Source organism: Adiantum capillus-veneris, chromosome 23, assembly GCF_014529385.1.
Source record: "Adiantum capillus-veneris isolate H3 chromosome 23, ASM1452938v2, whole genome shotgun sequence".
Classification (NCBI taxonomy): Eukaryota; Viridiplantae; Streptophyta; class Polypodiopsida; order Polypodiales; family Pteridaceae; genus Adiantum; species Adiantum capillus-veneris.
The window spans coordinates 3377866-3398571 of NC_140953.1; the positions used below are offsets into that span (position 1 = coordinate 3377866).

The 20706-nt window shown below is 41.2% G+C and overlaps 1 protein-coding gene and 1 pseudogene across 4 annotated transcripts in view; both read left to right on the plus strand.

Moving 5' to 3' along the window:
- The window catches only part of LOC147427336 (peroxisome biogenesis protein 19-2-like), a 30038-nt gene extending 14728 nt beyond the window's left edge, over positions 1-15310 (plus strand). For all 4 annotated transcript variants that reach the window (XM_086497391.1, XM_086497392.1, XM_086497389.1 and 1 more), the window contains exons 5-6: positions 14624-14943; positions 15028-15310. In XM_086497391.1, coding sequence (XP_086353517.1) covers positions 14624-14943; positions 15028-15094 — 387 coding nt within the window. In that variant the 3' untranslated portion in view covers positions 15095-15310. The remainder of the gene's footprint in view (positions 1-14623; positions 14944-15027) is intronic.
- Positions 3217-5290, plus strand: LOC147427338 (large ribosomal subunit protein eL33z pseudogene; annotated as a pseudogene).
- Positions 15311-20706: the final 5396 nt, after the last annotated feature.

Here is a 20706-nt window from a genome sequence, read left to right on the forward strand (position 1 = left end):
GTCGGAGCTAACACCCACTCTCATACTCATTCACAGTAGGCACAGTCGGTTTATTCTTTCTTTTCTCTCATTTTTACCGACACCCAGATCACCACTTTTGTATATGATTTGGTCTCATAGGCCAACTTTGGCCTTTAGTAGACGTAAATAAAGCTTTCTTTCTTTCTTTCTTTCTCTCTCTTTATTCAATTTCAGTTCACTTGTTTGTAGTTCTTTTGTGGGTTGTTGTAGGTCTCTTGCTTGGAGTTTCCAAGCTTATTACACCCCATATGTGCGTCTCTTCTCTCTTTTTCTCCCTCCATCCCTCTGATTCTCTCTATGAGATCTACATCTACATACATAGATCTATCAGGGTGTTGTGTTTTCACACAGTCATAAAGTAGTCTCCATGCCCAAGGAGTCCTACCGTATGGCGAGCGAATATTTCCGAGCAAGGAGAAAATCGAGCAAACAATGAGAGAGAGAGAGAGAGAGAGAGAGAGAGAGAGATGCGTCTAGTTGGATGAGTGAATACCGCTTGATTTGAATTTCTACTTTTAAGGATAAGTAAGTGGATACCAAGACTCTCTGCCTCAACAATATTTCTTGCCCGCTCTTGCTATCAGCTTTTGATCCTTCTCAAATAGGCTTCCCACGTAATCTTCATAGTTTGCGACACCTATATGCAAGAAATTTATAAGCTCATCTTGCACATGCATGAAGATGAGAGCCTCTGTGCTTATAGGCTATAGCCTAGATCATCAATATCAATATAAATAGTTACTAATCACTATACTCTATTCAAAAAACCATCAAAATTTAATGTGACATATCAACTCAAAAGTTCATGCATTGCAAAGTAAAAGAATTGCAATTTTGGGTACTTTTTTGGGTCAATTATAAACGTAGAAATCACCCTCCAATTTTTTCATCCATAATACTAGAGAAGCTTTTGTAATCATTGTTCACCAAGAAATAGTCCTATTATTAGCATCCAAGTTATAGAATATGTTTTTGGCCAAGGCTTGCAATGGAGGTTTATACATGAGCTTAAGCTCCAATGCTGTTTTAGCATCAATCCATATTGGATTTGAGTTGACATCAACTTATCTAAGCCAACATGAAAGTGATCTATTCAGTTAAAATACACATTTTTCAGAGCTTAACCCTGGAATATTGTTAGGCATGCAACGACCTACATGCCCATATGAATTGCATAACGTTAAACAAAAAAAAATCATTTCTTTCTATTACTTGTAGGTATGCGTGCCAACACGGATGGGTACATGCAATGAAAGGTGGAAAAAAGGAAACTGGCTTTGGTTTTTGGGTGAAGAGGATTTGGCAACATGGATGGCTACATGAAATTATTTGTGAGAAAAGCATGCCAATGATGCCATACAAGGTCAACTTAAGTCATTAAAATTAGGTCTAATTTGTAGCTTTTGGTGTGTCAATCGATTAATATCCCTCTATTGCTATTTATTTAGTGGAAGTGCTCGCAATGATGCTTGCAATGGTTGTGTCTCTAGCCATCAGCTAAGTTGACATTGTGGGGTACAAATAAAGCCTTAGTAAGCAAGTACATTAGAATAGAAACAAGACATCTATCATCATTCAAATGATGTGAATGAAAGATTGTGGGCAGTGTCACATATGTCTGCTCCTTGGACATGTCCAATTTTACGTTTGTGCACAACTTGCGGCAAGAAGCTACATTGCAAGAGACGTTTATTGTTCAAGGCAACCTCCTCGAGAAGAAAAAGACGTTCCTTTTATTAGGAGGCAAGAACGACACTTGAATGTCTTGAACATTAGATCACGAGGAGACATTGTGAACACTTTATAGTTAGATGAGACCTTCATTTTCTTCAGCTCACAGTCTATGTGTGTTAGCAAGGTGTTCAACTTGCCTTGTGAGAGTACCCACATGTGACGAGAAAATTATTTGGTACATAATGGAAGTGTCTGTAGCCATATGTGCCGGCGTGGATGGCTACGTGCAAGTTTCTAATGGAAATCTTTACATATGAGTTTTTACAAGTAGCTAGCGAGGGTGTTTCATTTGCCTTGTATGAGCACCACATGTAACAAGGGAATTATTTGGTGCATAATGGAACTGCCTATAGCCATCCGCGCCGGTGTGGAATGGAATTATGAAAATCTTTACCCGGTCACTCCTGCAAACATTGGCACGATCCTTCAAAAAATGAAGGGAAATTTAGCAAAATACCCCTCTAATTTGTGGAAATTCCCAAAATACCCTTGTATGTATTTTAGTTGGATTGTTTATGATTTCCTAATCTTTATTCTTTTTTGGCAATGGAGATCCGTTTTTAGTGCTTAGCATGTTTGTCACAAATTACCGCCTAAAAAAAGACAATTATGTCTAAAAATAATGAAGCAATTCATATCCAAAACCTACATAACTATCTCAAATTCTAGTTTAAGTATCTTGTATTGATAGACAATCAATCTTCTTATGAAAAGCTACAATTTTTTTAATCTTTGGATAAAATTACTCTCACAACTAGGGTATTTTGGAAATTTTGGAAAATTTGAAGGGCATTTTGGAATTGATGACAAAATCTGAGGGATATATTGGGAATTTTTTAAATTTGAAAGGTATCTTGGGAATTTCCAGAAATTAGGACCCTGTCAGATGAGAGCGGAAGGACAAGGCAAAGCACGAGCGGGTCCAATAAAAACCAGTGTTGCGAGCTTTTTCTCTCACACTCCGCGGTGGACATGGTGTTGCCAAGTTGAGCTGTAATGCCAACTCATGCCCGTCACCCCCTTCTTTACGTCCGAGGGGTAACCCTCGCCTACATCTGCCCATGCAATCTTTCTTGAATTTTGATTGGAGCAAATTGACCTGCGCATGCACTTGTTCCACCGCTTCGTCTAACTGCACCTACGGACTCTCATGAGCAACCTGCTTTGGGCGGCATGGTTAGACTGTGCCACCTCACACATGCCGCCGTTCATGTGTGACACAGGCCTTAGAGGGGTATTTTGGTAACTTTTCCAAAAATGGATTGCCTATAGCCGTCCACGCCGGCGTGGATGGCTACAGGTAGTTTCATGTCATTTTTTCTTGCCTATTCCCATGCTACAGCGTTCAAAAAATGAACTGCCTATAGCCATCCACGCCGGCGTGGATGGCTACAGGTAGTTCAAAGTGTTTCTTGCCTAATCCCATGCTACAGTGCAACGGCAAAAGGCTGTCCAACAACTTGCTGCGAGTGAAGCCGCTTCCCTCCATAGCAACGGCAGTGCAGGTCCCCATTGTCGAGCTGCATTTGACGCACTCTCTATCGATGGAAGCCGCTTCCCTCCCATCTGTGGTTTGCTCGAGCAGCGATCGCCCTCTGCAATGACGGAAAGGAAAGGAGAGCACGTCAGACTTTATGTCCTGGGGGCTTATCCTGGCAAATCGAAGGGTTCTGAGGGCATCTGGTTACTGCTGTCAAGAATGCTTCATGACGTTTATGATACTTCGAAAGCTGGCTGGCCCTGAGCTCTGTTGGCAAGTGTAGTTTGATGGACTAGTGCACAAATATCAGTGGAAAGCTTCTAAGGGAAGCTGGTTACTGCTGGTTACAAATATCAGTTAGTGCCATGGGAAAGGCTCTGGAGTCTGAGGGCATCTGGTTCCATGGGGGGTGGGAAGCTCTGGAAGTTGACTAGCCCTCACCTCTATTTGTATTGCAGTCTCATCAACTATGGAGTGTACAAATTCAGTTGCCTCTAAACAAATGAAAGGATACGTGATTAGAAGTCCCTCACAGAGTTTCGTCCAGAGGGAAACGGGAGAGCAGCATTGTTGTAGCGATACCATTTCAATGGGTGTGACCTCTTACAGAATGAAGAAGGCACCCCTCAAATGTATAAGTTTCCATGGTTTTTACAAGCCAGTAAGTTGTACAGTGAGCTTCTGTGTCAAGTCATTTTGCCATTGAATTATCTATCAGAAAAAAAATTCAGAATGTTTGGTTCAGCATACCTGTAGGACTGGAAAGACGAGAGGAATTAGCATGCTCATAAAAGCGACACCAGCTATAATAGCGGAACATTTTTTGACTTGACTATCTTGGAGAGCGCCACCCAAAATATGTAGGCCCTAGGGATGGCATCATGGCAGCTGAGCCTGTAAGTAGGCTCTTCTTTCAAAAAGGCAATGTCCGTGTAAGCGCTAAATGTTCTTCATACTGTTGAATGTATTGTGTTTCTGAGGTTTTCTAGCCACCATTTCTTTTAATGGAAAGCTGTATCCAGATTCTACATATAACGTTCTGTGTTGATTATACAACTTGTCAAAGTCCAGGGTTGGGGGGCGAGCTCTCTGAGCCTTCCTGCTGCTGTCCATTAAATTGTGGAATGTTCCTGTTTGAGCTCTGGATGCATGACAACTCAGTAGCACCGTAATTTGCAACCTGCAGAACCAATCATTGGCCCCAACAACCTACTAGGAGGCATGGCTGAATGGTACCTCGTCAGAACTCTAGCGACAGAACGTGGAAGACCGACACTATCAAGAGTCCCTCGGGAAATGTTCACTGAAGACCAGAAAGGCGGACAAGGTCAGGCTTCTGGAGCAATTGTCGAACTTGACCTCTTCCCTCCCATCTGTGGTTTGCTTGAGCAGCGACCACCCTCCGCAATGACGGAAAGGAAAGGAGAGCACGTCAGACTTTATGTGCAGGGGCTTATCCTGGGATACAAGAGGGGGAAATCTAATCAATATCCTAGTACTTCTCTTCTGCAAATTGAGGGTGTCAATACAACAGAAGAAGTGAACTGGTACCTTGGAAAGAGGATTGCGTATGTCTACTGCAAGGCTAAGACAAAGAAGAACGGGACATTGTACCGGTCAATTTGGGGTAGAGTGACGAAGCCTCATGGAAATAGTGGTGTTGTACGAGCAAAATTCAGAAAAAATTTACCACCTAGCTCATTGGGTGGAAGGGTTGGTGTCTTTATGTATCCAAGCCAAATATGAGGGGCCAAGGAAGCCTGGATGGAGAGAATGGCTCTCCAACAGGCTTCATGAAAACTCGTCTATTAGGCTTGCAGCCTATTTTCTCACAGCTGCTATTCTAGAAGTGTTATGGTTGTTCTACCCTGGGGTATGATAACCAGTGAAATACAATTGACTTTTGTTAATGTTGCGGGATCTTAGTCATTTACGACGGGATTACCTCCAATGAGTTTGTTCTTTTTTGTGAAACTAGCAAATGTTGGAACTCTTCTGGGAAACTTTTGAATTGTGTATGGTTATCCATCATTTAATGACGTCTATATAACTGGCGCTTTGGCTTTGTGTTTTACCTCGATATTGAAAAAGAGTTTGAAATCTACAACATTACATTCTGTTTCAAAAAGAGAGAGAGAGAGAGAGAGAGAGAGAGAGAGAGAGAGAGAGAGAGAGAGAGAGAGAGAGAGAGAGAGATGAATAGTGGGTGTCACCTCGGGTGAAGTCCATGGTTTCTCTCAAGCTGCAGAAGTGCCTGGTAGCCAGCATTCTCAAATGTGCAATGGCCCAATCCCAATGAGGTCAATGAGATTTCCATGGCCAATTCACTTTTAGTATGGCAGAACATCACCAAGATCATCAAAGATGGTTTTGTAATTTTAAAACTAATCAATGTTTACTATAAGCCAAGGATGAAGTTTGGTTCCATTCAAGGTCTTGTGGCTGAGATGCATGCGTGTTCTACGTTGACTTCTTTGTGGAGAGTGTCCACACGTCAAAGGCCAAAAAGGCACGCAAGAATACATTTTCAAATCAATTTGAATCTCAGAAAGCCCAAAGAAAGGCTATTTGTTAGAGGAAGGGTGCAAGAAAGGAAGAGCTATTGGTGTTGAAGCTGCTCTAGTTATAGTCACGTTTAGCAAGACCACAAAGATATCCAAGAACTAAGTGATATTTTTTAGGACTTGAATTTTGTAGGGATTTTACACTCATACTCGCATGTGTCTATCATCAATGCAAATGACATTTGAGTCTTTGACTACAGGGAGGGGGGGGGGGGGGGGGGGAGAGAGAGAGAGAGAAGAAGAAGAAGAAGAGGAAGAAGAAGATTTTAACATCGTAGGAAACTATCCCAAGAGACCTTAAAGATCTATCCGACGAGGAGAGTAGAGAGAGAGAGAGAGAGAGAGAGAGAGAGGACATGTTAGAGTTCAAACCTTTCTAATGGCAAAAGGGAGCCCACACCCCTTTAGTTTAGTAGTGAGCTCTTGTATCAACCCTTTATTAGTCTTCAAATTTTACCTCTAGTGTTAAGGTCTAGCTTTAGAGTAGCTTCAATTTGGGAAAAAAAATTATTCTTTGAAATAATTGAAGCATGCCTCTTGATCATGAGGGTATGCTATTAGTAGACTGCCATAAGAGCGTGGTCACATGATGCATATTTTTCAATCACTTTTCAAATAATAACTATCCAGCAATTATGAGATTCACGGGCTTTGTAGTTGTGAGCATAGTAGAACTATGTTGGGGGCCTCAAGCACCATGTCAAAATCAACATACTTACACTATTAGCCCCTTCCTTACTTTCATGAGGATGGTTGCAAGCAACTATTAGCACATATGGACCAAGCAAAGATGAGAAGGTAGTGGGAATTAGATGCTATCACCTATATTATGCACACAGCTGACCTCCATGTGTAACAAACTTGGACACTCCAAGTCAAGAATCAACCGCGACAGCACCAAATAACCACTTCAAAACAATTCACAGATCACAATAGATTTGCACTGGCCCGGCGGAGTTCCGTGCCTAGAGATATTGGCCCCAAAGACTGGCGCCCCTTTCGGTATTTCTTTTTGTATTAATCAATCATCAAAGTACAAGAGAGCGGTTAGGGTTTCACTCTCAGACTCTGCGTCCAGATGCTCTGAGAAGTGAGGCCCTCACCACTAATTTAAAGGTTACAAGGGATGCCCAAAAGCAGAGCCCCAAAAGCTTTTAAAATCAAAAGCATCAGTTCTCTCTCTCTCTCAGAGAGTCTTTTCTCTTTTTTTTTTATAAAAAAAAAGCAAAAGCAAAATTCGCGTCGCTCGTCATTTTCCAAATTTTTTTTTATTTTTTTAATTTTTTTTAATAATCCGCCTCCGCGATTTCCGGAATTTAGGGTTTTTGGCAAAAATTAGGGTTTGCAGGAATTTTAGGGTTTCTGGCAGAAATTAGGGTTTCTGCTGTCCGCCACGTCATCACTTTGTGACATACCCCCCTCTTGAAAGCATTGTAATCGACCGCGATTACGCCTGCAAAACCGACAAAAGCCATAAACCGTCTTAGCAGACACTGACTGTTAGTACCTACGTACTAGGAACACACATCTAGCACATGTACAAAATCGACAGTCACATCACACGACATCACAGGACATCACCAGACATCACAGGACATCACATGACATTCAACATTCATTCGGATCTTAGACCATGATTTATCGGCAATGTAGCTAGCAATCACATCTAGGTCCAATCGGGACCTCATCGATGTCCGATTGACTAACCCCTATTGCAACCATGTCTATTCGAGATCAATCAGACCAAAATGCTGCAGTCATTTCGGCTATCAGTTCCTGCACTCACAAGAAGTCAAGAACAAATCAGTATCATAATCAGGAATTCCATTTCATAAAGTCATCCAGCAGAATACTGTCAGCTCTCAGTATCCCTGAAGCTCAAAGAGACATCAGTGACTTTAGTATCAAAATCGAGGCATCTGTTGACAAAGGAGTGGAGTAACTCCCCTCTTGTGCATCCCACTGCACCAGATCTTCGGCCAAGCTGAATTCTGGGTTCCATTTGGAGTAGACTATGCTAAACCAAAACATCGAGGTAAAGTTTCACAATCCGAGGAGTATCTGCTAGGTCCTCCTCCTCCATCCACTTCGCATCAAATGCAGGAAAATTCTTGAACTTAACCAAGAACCGCCTTCGGACTTTACCCTTCTTCGTATCATTATGTGCCAAAATCTGTTCAGGAACAAGGATCTCCTCGTTTTCTTCCACTTAGGGTTGCTCATCAGGCTCCCCATCATCAGGCACATCACCCTTAACAGGTTTCAAGAGACTCACATGCAATGCACTGTGAATCCTCCAAGTATCTGGCAGTTTCAATCGGAAGGAGACATCATTTATCTTGTCAGTAATCTGGAAAGGTCCGTAGTATCACATACTAAGCTTTGGAAAAAGCCTCTCCTTTCCCTTGTTCTTTCGTAGGCGTGCCTTCTCAAAACGTAAGAGCACCCAATCATCCTCCTTCAATTTCATGTCGCGACGATGGCGATCCGCTGCCTTTTTCTGTCGTTCTTGAGACTTCTGCAAAGTCTCGCGAACCTTGGCAAAAGCCATATCCAGATCTCGCGTATATTCATCCGCTTCAAAGATCTTATCTTTCGTGCTCAGGAAGGATGGAACCTTCGCAGCAGTTTCAACAATCTCTCATGGCGTCTTCCCCGTCGAAGAGTGTATCGTGTTATTGTAGGCAAATTCCACCAAAGGTAAGTTCTTTTCCCATTGAGTCTTCTGATGCGAGATACAAGACTTCAATAAATCTAAAATCACTGAATTGGCAATCTCAAATTGCCCGTCAGTCTGCAAGTGGAACGATGACGAGAACTGCAACCGCGTCCCAATGTTCTCCCAAATTGCCTTCCAAAACAAACTCATAAATCTGGGGTCTCTGTCGGAGACAATCGTCTCAGGCGTGCCATGTAATCGGAAAATCATCGTGATCATTCTGTATTCTCGGGAGATAAAAAAAAAATGAAATCCATTTCAATATTTTCCCAGGGGCGGGTGGGTGGGTATGGGTAAAGGCTGTAACAATCCCTGTGCCTTATGCCTGTCAAACTTGACCTTCTAGCATACCAAGCAACTGCGCACAAACTCTTCCACATCCTTCTTCAGTCTCCGCCAAAAGAAATCTCTCTCTACCCCTTTCATGGTGGTAGCAATGCTGCGGTGACCCGTAAAAGGTGGACAGTGGCAATCATTCATAACCTTTTCCCTCAACGGCTGTGTAACGCACAACATAGTCTTTTTCATCAAGTAGCCTTCCCGAAGGGAGTATCCCGCTACTGTCTCCCCATCCCGTATCCGTGTGAAAATATCTGCAAAATCTGTATCTGTGGCACACTGATCGACCATATCCTCGAAGCTCCTATGATGTATCGCGGAAATAGCCAGAACCAACGGTTTCCGAGACAAAGCATCTGCCACCACATTCTTCTGTCCCTGCACATGGACAATCTGGAAGTGGAACTGTGACAAGATGTTCACCCACCGCATCTGCTTTTCGGAAAGCTGCTTCTGTGACAAGAAGTAGCGCAAACTCTGATGGTCTGTAACGACAGTAAAATCCGCTCCGAGTAGGTAATGCCGCCACTGAGTAAGAGCATGGATAACCGCCAAAGCTCTTTCTCATAAATCTGTGTTGTCATCTCCGGCCTAGAGAACAAACGGCTCTCGTAAGCTATGACATGGCCTTCTTGCATCAAGACCGCACCCAGACTACGACCACAAGCATCACAATATACTTCGAATGACTTCTGCAAGTCCGGCAAAGTCAAAATAGGTCCCGTAGTCAATTTCTCTTTCAATGTCTGAAAGGCAGTCACCTCTGTGGGTCCCCACGAAAAAGGTACTCCTTTCTGTGTCAAGATATGCAAAGGGGAAGCAACCTCTGCAAACTTTCGTATGAACCGCCTATAGTACGAACACAGTCCCAAGAAGCTTCTAACTTCATGGACATTCCTCAAATCGGGCCAATCACGGATAGTCTCTATCTTGGCCGGGTCCATTCGCACTCCTGTTGTGCTGCTGACACAATGTGTCCCAAAAAGTGTATCCATGGTAGGAAAAAATTCACTTTTCTTTGCATTAATCACTAGCGTGTGATCTCGTAATGCCTAAAAGACTTGAAGCAGATGATCTCTGTGTTCTGCCTCATTCTTCGAGAAAACAATGATGTCGTCAAAGAAAGTGCCAACAAATAGCCTGTACTCTCGAAAATCCTGTCCATCATCCGGTTAAATGTCGCAGGAGCATTGGTTAAGCCAAAAGGCATCACCAAAAACTCAAATAACCCAAAAGTCGTCCGAAAAGCTGTCTTGTAGACATCTCCTGGCGCTATCCTGATCTGATGATATCCACTCTTCAAGTCAATCCTGCTAAAGCACGAGGATCCCTGTAACCTGTCGAGTATATCATCGATCCTAGGAATCGGAAATCTGTTCTTGATGGTGATTTCGTTGAGAGTGCTATAATCGATGCACATTCTCCAAGATCTGTCTTTCTTCAAAACCAACAACACTGGAGAGCAATACGGTGAAGTACTAAGCTGGACAAGACCCTTTTCCAAGAGGTCTTTCACTGAGTTCATAATCTTTTCATTCTGTACTCGGCTCACACGATAAGGTGGCTGATTCGGTGGCGTGCTTCCAGATATCAGATCAATGGTATGATCTTCAGGCCCTCTCAAAAGCAATCGGCATGAGCGTGGAGAAAAAAAATATTGGCGTTCTTTTCTTCAGGTCAAAACATATTCAACTTTTATCCATCGTTCAGTTCTCCCAAAAGAATGAGTAAGAAAACTGAAGTTCATCAAGTACAATCTCTAAGCCCTTCATTTATCAAAGTCGCTTTCTCGGCCCGGTAGTCAACCACGGCGTAGTTCTTGTGGTACCAAGGGATCCCGAGTAGAACGTCACTCACGTGCCCTGAACACCCCTGTCATTGCAAACGAAGTTTGCCAATGCTCGGTGTAATGGCAACATCCCATCCGGGTGCCAGTCGAACTACCTCCGCCTGTGGCGTCAGTCTGTCGGGCGTAGTTCCAAATCGAGCCGCCAATTCCAAGTGAAAAGAAGTTGGCCTTGGCTCCTTCAAAAGAGCTTCCTGATCCTTCACTTTGCCCCAAAAAAAAACCGGCAAAGTTTGTACTTTCATTCATTTGATTCGGTGCAAGTCCCACGCCATGTGGTACCAGTTCTGCTTTTCTATCTGCCTTTTCTGCCACATTCCTCAGCTGCTCTCGAACTCTCAGACGTGTCGTCGTCTTTATCATTCTGTTCTTTCTGTGCCTTATCAGGGCACTTTGCGGAAATATGTCCATGTTTCCCGCATCCAAAGCACTTCCCCTCTCTGATGAAGCGAGCTCTCTCCTCAGGAGTAAGCTTGGGTCGTGCATCCTTTTTTTTTCTCTGGGTTGCTCTTTTTCATTCTACTTTCATTCCCAGAAGTCTGTTTGGCTCGTTGTGTCATGGCCTCATCTGTGGGGGTAGGTCAGACTGCCAGAGTGAATGGCAAAGCCCCGCTTCGCATGACTCATCAACTCCTGAATAGAAGCTGACTTCTGTTCCAAGCAGTGATCTCGGATCTCTGTAGGTAGACCCAAGGTAAACCGCTCAATTTGTTCTCTGAACGAGATCTTCTTGAGTGAAGAGGCGGGTAGAAAAGAGCTCCAGAATCTTTCACAATAAGAATTCACTGTATCGCTCTTGGTCATCCGGAGATGGTTCCAAGCAGCTCGTATATCTCGCTCAAACTCTTGAGTCAACCAAGAAGAAATAAAAAGCCTCTTGAATTTCAGCCATGTAACTGGCACAGTCTTGCTTAATAGAAGCGTGGACCACCAAGTACGAGCATTCCCCTCAGAGTAAGAGGCAGCTCTCCGAATCTTGGAGTGCTCTGAATAGCGTCCTCCCGCGAAAGCGATGTCAAACTGCTGTATAAAAGACAAAGCCTTCGAAGCATCTGAGTATCCTGAAAAGTATCAAACTTGATCGAGTGGCCACCTTCCTTAAACTCTCGGACTTTCTTGCTGTTATCTTCGAGAAAGTCATACTGGTTGGCTTTGTAAAAATTCTTCTTGTTCGCATAAAACTTTCCGTCGTCGGAATCTGAGCTGTCTGTAGACGAGTCCTCAGTAGAACTGTCAGTCTCTGGGCGAGATGTAGCCTTCTTTGCCTTTTTCTTGCCCGTTCCGAAGCTTTGTGTCTTGCTTCGCTTTTTGCTTTTTTTTCTGTCTTCTTCGCTCTAATCCGAGGAGGTAGAAGAACTGTCAGAAGAAGAAGAAGAAGAACTGGGTACTCCTTCAAATCGAACACGCTTCTTCTGTTTCTTTGCTTTGTCGAATGTCGACTGACGACCCAAATATCCCGGGAAGTCAGTACCTTTGTTCTGCTTTTTGCCGTGCTTTTTGCCTTTCTTTTGCACGTCGAAAAGCTGAGCAATCCGTGCATCAACCACGTTCTCCAGTTCCTTCTCCGTATATTTCTTGGAGGCAGAAGGTTTCTTGAGAGCGGGTTTCGGGAGTGGTGTTGTGGTTCTTTGCCACTCCATCTGTACCTCTTCCAAAGAGGTCTGGTTCATATATTTTGCCATCTTCGGGTCCTTGGCAAAATTGAGCATCATCATTGTTGCCTCGCTGATCAACTGGCGACGCTCTATCTCTCGCCGCTCCGCCTAAGTAGGCCGAGGCGGGCCATACTCTCTGTCTGAATCTTCGTTGTGATCCCAGCCCGCATCTCCAGATGTAGAGGGAGTCGACTGATCATTGCCTGAAGCCATAGGTGCCGCAGGAAAAAAATTTCGGGGATCGGATTTCCCGTAAAAGAGAAATCGGCCGTGCTCTGATACCATTGTAACAAACTTGGACACTCCAAGTCAAGAATCAACCGCGACAGCACCAAATAACCACTTCAAAACAATTCACAGATCACAATAGATTTGCACTGGCCCAGCGGAGTTCCGTGCCTAGAGATATTGGCCCCAAAGACTGGCGCCCCTTTCGGTATTTCTTTTTGTATTAATCAATCATCAAAGTACAAGAGAGCGGTTAGGGTTTCACTCTCAAACTCTGCGTCCAGATGCTCTGAGAAGTGAGGCCCTCACCACTAATTTAAAGGTTACAAGGGATGCCCAAAAGCAGAGCCCCAAAAGCTTTTAAAATCAAAAGCATCAGTTCTCTCTCTCTCTTAGAGAGTCTTTTCTCTTTTTTTTAAAAAAAAAAAAAGCAAAAGCAAAATTCACGTCGCTCGTCATTTTCCAAATTTTTTTTTATTTTTTTTATTTTTTTTAATAATCCGCCTCCGCGATTTCCGGAATTTAGGGTTTTTGGCAAAAATTAGGGTTTGCAGGAATTTTAGGGTTTCTGGCAGAAATTAGGGTTTCTGCTGTCCGCCACGTCATCACTTTGTGACACCATGTGTAGGAAAATGTGATTTTAGTTACTATGCTTGAACACGACATGGAGCATTGCTTCTCTTTGTAATTAGCGCTAGGCATTATCACCTTAGTTATCATTTATGAATAACTAGGTGATGTCACTTGACCATCACCTAAACAACCACCGCCAAAAAAGACTTCCATAAACCCAAAGAAAAATGAAGGTTTTGTGCACAAGTTTTGTATGGGTGTTATGGAAGGACGTTCCCCTTGAGAGTCATATAACTCTCTCTTTACAAAAGTTTCGCTTTAAGTGCTCACAAGCTTGCTTCCTTAGCTTCTCTATAATAGACACTAGTACTTTCCATCCCTTTAGTCCTCTTCCTATCCATGAGGTTATGTCGATGTTAGAATGTAGAATGTTTGAGATCAAGGTTATTCTTTGAAAGAGAATTTTGAGCCTATGGGAGACCATGTATATTTGCGTCCATTGACATTTTGGAAGCACAACTGACGTTTGGAGGCTGTAAATATAGATGATGGAGAAGATGCATATGTGAAGTTGAAAATCGTAAAAATGTACTTTTGAATATGCTTTCTTGCTTGATCATGAGCTGCATCAATTTTACAACATAGATATGTTCAAGTCCTTTGCTAGATGTCGCTCGATTTTGTATTAGCTGGGAAACACTTGCTCGGAGTTTGGGATTCCTCATGCCCAACCAAACAATGGCACTCCATCTTCGAATTGCATCCAGGTTGCTTCACATGACTATATACGCTGCCAAGGGAAAGAGAAGGAAGAAATGAACTGGTGAAGTCAAGTTCCCGTCCAAAACCCTCCATTTGGAAATTAGTGCAGATCTGGAGTCCAGCAAGGAAACGTACGCTGCAAATAGGCTGTGTGTAAACGCAAGGCTGTCCAATTCTGATGTGGGTTGCTCTCGTAGGCGTTTCAGAAAGAAATAGTGGACATGCAGTGTTGTAACCAGCCTCATTCTCTATAGCAGCCCTCCATCTCTTCGCATAGATCTGCTTATCTGCATTAAGAGATACATATCCCCATTAAGTTTTCTGTTGACTTTGAGAAAGGAGCCATCATTAATGCAATCCCATTCATTAAAGGATTGTGATTGTGTGAGTGCTCGATTCTGTCTAATCTCTCTGCTGCATCTGACACAAATTGGAAGGGGTGATCGGCCAAAGGACACGAAAAGTTTTGAGAGGGTAATGTAGTGTACTATAGTCTTGTATATGGCTTTATCTTATCAAATTCTGCATCACTTTTTTTTCTTTTGTAATCGCAGCTGTATTGTTTCCTTATCTTTCAAGCTTTTGAGCTACACTATGAAAATCTTGTTCGCTGTCTGTGTCAGTGTGTGCGCGCATGAGAGAGAGAGAGAGAGAGAGAGAGAGAGAGAGAGAGAGAGAGAGAGAGATGTGTGTTGCATATAGGATATGCAAGGGATTATGGACACTATGATGCAACAGCTTTTGTCTAAAGAGGTTCTCCATGAACCGATGAAGGAGTTCTGTGAGAAGTACCCAAATTGGTTGGAAGTCAACAAGTCTTCACTTAGTGATGAGGATTTTCGTCGGTACTCAAGGCAGTATGAGTACATTAAAGAGTTATGTGGTGTCTATGAGTCAATTCCGGACGATTTCTCTAGAATTGTTGACATCATGCAAAATATGCAAACATGTGGACAGCCCCCAGATGACCTTGTACAAGAGCTTGGACCAGGCATGGACCTTAAAGGAGATGGCTTACCCTTGTATGTGTACAATTGAACGTGTTTCTTTATTTGGAATGTCCGTAATTGGTTAAAGACTCTTATCGTTTCATGTGTTTTGTGCAGTCTCTCAGACCTCCTCAAAGAAGGTAATCAAAGTGCTGGAGCAAACCAGAATTGCAGCATGATGTGAGCGGAGACACAAGCCCTCTTTGTTTCAATTTTCTTTGATTCAGTTTTCTCATACATAAATCTGAAGGTTTAAGAGTGAGCAGATGCTTTGACCCTGGAAAACGCTCAAGACAAATGTTTTGCATATGAAGAAAGTAATTTCATGCATGTTGGAAATGATGTGTAGTGCAACTCTTATTGGTCTTAAATTTTTCCGGCGTTGATTTTGGATTCTTGATAGGAAGCTTTGATGCAAAATATTTCCCTGATGCTCATAGCAGACTTGCACTCTCATTATGTCCAAGGAGCATGACATGTGATGTAAGTTGCATGTCATAATGCTAGATATGATGCGTTTTGTATGTGTATGTGCATAAATGATGTAGGTGGATGAAAGTATGAGAAGTAGAGCAAAAAACTAATGTACTCTCTCTCTCTCTCTCTCTTCGGATAGATCTTTAAGGTCTCTTGGGATAGTTTCCTACGACGTTAAAATACTCTTCTTCTTCTTCTTCTCTTTGTCTCTCTCATAACAGGTTTTGAGTTCAACTCTCCTCTTCGGATAGATCTTTAAGGTCTCTCTCTCTCTCTCTCTCTCTCTCTCTCTCTCAATATATATATATATATATATATATATATATATATATATATATATATATATATATATATATATATATATATATATATATATATATATATATATATGTATGAAAAAAAGAGCTAAAAAGTAATCTTGTTTGAGCTCTCCCTATGCGATCTTTTGAGAGAGGATTCTCCCAATTTGATCTTTGAGAGAGGGGGAGAGAGAATTTAGTAGATCCAGGCGGCACTACATGCCATCTTGGAAGGCAGTAGGTGCTTTGTGTCTAGTCCTTGGAAATTTGTCCAAAAGGTTAGTGAAATGATTTTAGTTTCATTCACTCATGTGCGAAGCAAATAGTTTGGAATAGGTCCATGACCATTTTGTGTCGCATTAAACTTGTTTGGACAATTTGCAAAGAAATTGTTTAGACAACCATGTATCGTACACATTAGGTTAAACACGTATAGTACACGCGTGAAACTTGTTTGGACAAGTTACTTTCATGTTTTCGAAAGAAATTGTTTAGAGAACCATGTATAGTGCACACACATGAAACACATTACATTGAATCTACATTGCTTATATCAAATTTGAATGATACTGGTTTGCAAAGAGCAAACGTTCTTTGAATGCTTGATTCTTTTGTTTTAATCAAAATCATCCTCCTTGACATTTAATCATTTCTGTGCGCGCGCGTGTACATGTATATATACAAATACAAGAAGATTGGATTCTTGGCAATTGTTGTACAACTCTAGTGGTCACCTTCAACTATTGGTGCCACCTTAAAATAAAACACCTATGTTCACAAGAGTTCTCTTGAAAAAACCTTTTTTTAAAGCTATAAAAAGAAGCATAATTATACTTTTTTGAAGGAGGTGATTATAGTTGTTTTTTGTTGATCCAAGAAAACATTCTAGAACTAAGTAACAAAGGATAATTTATTATAGTAATTTGGAGTCACGACCTCTAGTCCAATGCATCATAATTTGATGAAGAATTTGTTGTCTAACATTAGAAATTGTTAGTCTAAAGTGCCTTTGATTCACATTAGCACGCGCACACCTTCCTTCCAATGAGATTCTTTAATTTTGTTAGAGATTTTTTTTAATCCACAATTTGCAAAACAATTCTTCCATCTAGTATTGGACAACAAGATAACACATGTAAGGACTAATTATGCAAAACAAATATATGATATAGTATTAAAATTTTGGTAAGCTTTTTGCACTTCTTAATTGACTACGGGTGAAGGTTCGTCTACATAAATTTTGAACACTCATTTTTATGGGAGTGTTAGTAAGCTTGCAACTGATCTTCAAAAATGCTTTTAGAATGTCTGTCACATTCTTTTGTTGAGATGATGCCACTTGAAGATACCAAATCTCGATCCCCTAAAGAATAGCGTACTTTAGAATCTTTGTTGCATACATTTGTTGAGAGACCAAAATGCCATTTGAAATTACCAAACCACATTCCCTAAATAATAGTGTAGTATTCATAAGCATGTCATCTCAAACTCAAAGTTTAAACTATTTCAAGTTTGATTGATACATTATGTTGGAATGTTCATAAGCTTATAATCATTATAAAAATGCTCTCAGGATTTTTGTTGCATACTTTTGTTCAGAGATGAAGATGCCATTTGAAGTTCCCAAACCTCCATCCCTAAAGAATAGTTTAGTAGTCATAAGCATGCCATCTTAAACTCGGAGCTTAACCTATTTCAAGTTTGATCAGTTGATTTTGCATGATCACATGTAAGGATCAAGTCATTCACCGATATACGCGATAACAATGACATGCATTTCAATTTTTTCATTAGAAATAAATTTGCATTAGATGCACTCCTTTCAAAGCCAAAATGCTTGAAAAATGATACCATGCTCTTGGTTGTGTGCTTGAAAATTTTCATCAGATGCACTCCTTTTAAAGCCAAGGTGCTTGAAAATGATTTGGTTGTGTGCTTGAATCCACAAGTTCTTTTTCAACCTTTAAAACTTTGGTAGAGCTTTATATACCTCCTCCTTGAGATGTCCTTTTAGAAAAGTTGATTTCATTTATGGATTCATGAATTTTCAATAATGATCAAAGAAAGTATCATGCTAATAGTGGGCACACAAGTTGTAGGTTTCATTTATCAAAGCATTCATCTTATGAAAAAACCTTGTGCTCCTATTTTTGCTAATAGTGGTCACGCAAGTTGTAGGTTTCATTTATCAAACCATTCATCTTATGAAAAACCTTGTGCTCCTATTTTTGCTTTGAACTTTAACAATGAGCCATCAACTTTGTTATTGTTTTTCCAAATAAATTGGTTGTCAATGATCTCCTTGTATGGTGTTTGATCCGCTTCATAACTTTATACTGTAGCTGCATTGCCTCTTTCCATCACATTTTCCATGGCTTCTTTTATAGAATTTGGTGTGTTTACACTACCTATGATTTTAGCCATTAGGCCCGTCTATTATGCTATTCTCTTACGCCATCACCTGATGCCTATTAATGCTAACACCAAGGTTGGGATGATCAAACAACCATTGATCCCACTTTGATAGTTTCTTTTTCTATAATGCTACAACATTATTATTTCTTTTATATGAGTTGCCTTCATTAGAGTAATCCTCCTCAACTTCTACTTCTCTTTGGCTAAACAAGATTGAATTGCTTCTTCATTTTATGAGAAATTCGATGAACCAATTTTCCTTAAATACCACTTAGTCTATTGAGTATTTGTTAAAATAAATGAGAGACTCGAGACTAGACAAAGAAAAAATAATGATGACTATAAGTAGAAATGAATATGGCAGATACTGGCTCAAACTGAGAATAAGTTGACATGAATACGACAGATACTAGATCAGACTCAGCATGAGTGGCTAGTATGGTGCTCCATGAGTAGGACCGAGCCTTTATATGTGTGTGTGTGTGTGTGTGTGTGTGTGTGTGTGTGTGTGTGTGTGTAGGGGATAGCCTTTGATATTGGGCTAGCTAGATTTGGTGGACCAATAGGAGTAGGATAACCTTATTTAAAGCAAACCCTTCAGTTTTAGGTTAAGAATTCCCCCTTTAATCTCATAGGTGGTCAACCTTTTAGATGAACATTTGAGAGAAGGTGAAAAGAATACTATGGAAGTCGGTGGCCTATGATAGACGAGAAAAATAAAATTGAAGGGATCAAAGGTGGTTTTCCAACATGGCTTAGAGGGAGTGTTACATGGCTCATAGGTCGTCAACTACCATCATGGCACAGAGGTAACCACTCTATGCTGCTGAGGTTGGATTACACATGACCTCTCTATGTTGCTGAGGTAACCACTCTATGCTGCTGAGGTTGGATTACACATGACCTTCGATGGCCTACATGTTCCCGCCCTTCAATCCAAAAAGCATTGCCCCCCTCAAACCAAAATCAAGGCAAAATCCAAAAGATGAAGAGTAAATAATAAACTTATTGATTAGAAAAACCATGCAAAGGGTGGTCGTACCTCATATCGAGAGGTATGGGTAGTGTCTAAATCCATGTGGTATAGCTAAATGCACATGTAAGGGAAATGGAAAAGACACAATGGAGAAAAACCTTTTGGGTTGGTTGATGCTAATGAAGGGGAAAACTTTTAAGATTTTATGGCTGTTTTAAATTTTTGGAGAGCTTGATTAGAATGCCTGATAAATGTTCATGGATAGTTCAAGCTTTGAAGAACCATGCCATCTGTGTTGATTCTCCAACCTTGGTCGAGCCATCCATGGTGATAAAGCTTTGCCGATGGTATTCACAAGTAGACAATCCTTGAGTTTAAATCGGCATCATAGATAAGATATGCAACACAATAGCTTGGTAGGTATAAGCCCACGTGTTTCCTTGAGCTTGGGAGCTCCATGGACATAAATGATGTCAAAGTGGATCCCATGTGTGTGAATGGCCATAGTTGGCGATGACCATGATGATGAAGCATAAAGTTGATTGAAAATCCTTGCAGTTGAAGCAAGGAAATAATATTCAAACATCCTTATTTTCTTGGAGACAACTCTTGGCTTGCTGCTCTATGAGAACATGGGCTAAAATCTTGAGTTCTTGCTAGGAGACTCCAATGAGCCATGTGACGGGGGCTTATGTAAGGCAAAGCCTTAGTAGAGCAAGTGGGAAATGACGCCATGGAAACACCAACATCCCAACCAAAATCTAAATTTAAAAGACAAGTGCCTAAATCATGGGAACACCAACATCGCATCCAAAGTCTGCCAAAATCCGCTTTCAAACGACAAGTGTATTCCAGCTGATTTCAGAGCCCAAGACTATCAAGAAATAGCAAAAGGAGTGCCTTTTTGCTTGTTGGGCATCTTGATGAGCTTTGATATCAGTCAAAGCAAAGATGGAATTGGGTCCTTCATAAATTTGAAGCCAATCTTCAAAGATGGAAAGGTTTTTTTTCTAATATGCCAAGAAAATTTTTGATAATAAATCACTACGTTGTGTCTTCTTTATTGTTCTATGTTTCTTGCTAGAGACTTCCCGAAACAGCTCTCCAACAACTACACAAGGCATGCAAAAACTTGTTTTGGAAGGGTGGTCCATCCAAGAAAGGCATGGCCAAGATTAGCCTGGAATTTTGTATACTACCTAAAGACCAAGTTGGCTTGACAATCATTTTTATCTCATCAACGACAGATAAAATTATGGCAGAATGGGTCGTGAGAACCTTTTTCTCCCCGCACGCTGATTGGGTTCAACTAGTACACAAGGATATCAAACAATGCTCCTTTGTCCAAGTCGTATTTTGGAAGAATCTTCCTGTATTGTTTATCCTTGGCTCCTCTCTCCCCATTAAATGCAAAGGTTCAGACTTGTTTAAAGGAATGTGGCATGCGTGGAACATATATAAGCCATTCCTCACATTGGATATTGATAGCACATCTAGTTGGGGAATATCAAGTTTGATTGTTCATGGTGGTTTGCATTGAATGTCACCATTGGAATCTCAAGACGTTTGTAAAAATTCTCAAAAAAGGGATATGCACATGGCAAGATGTGTGGGACAAAGATAGAAGAA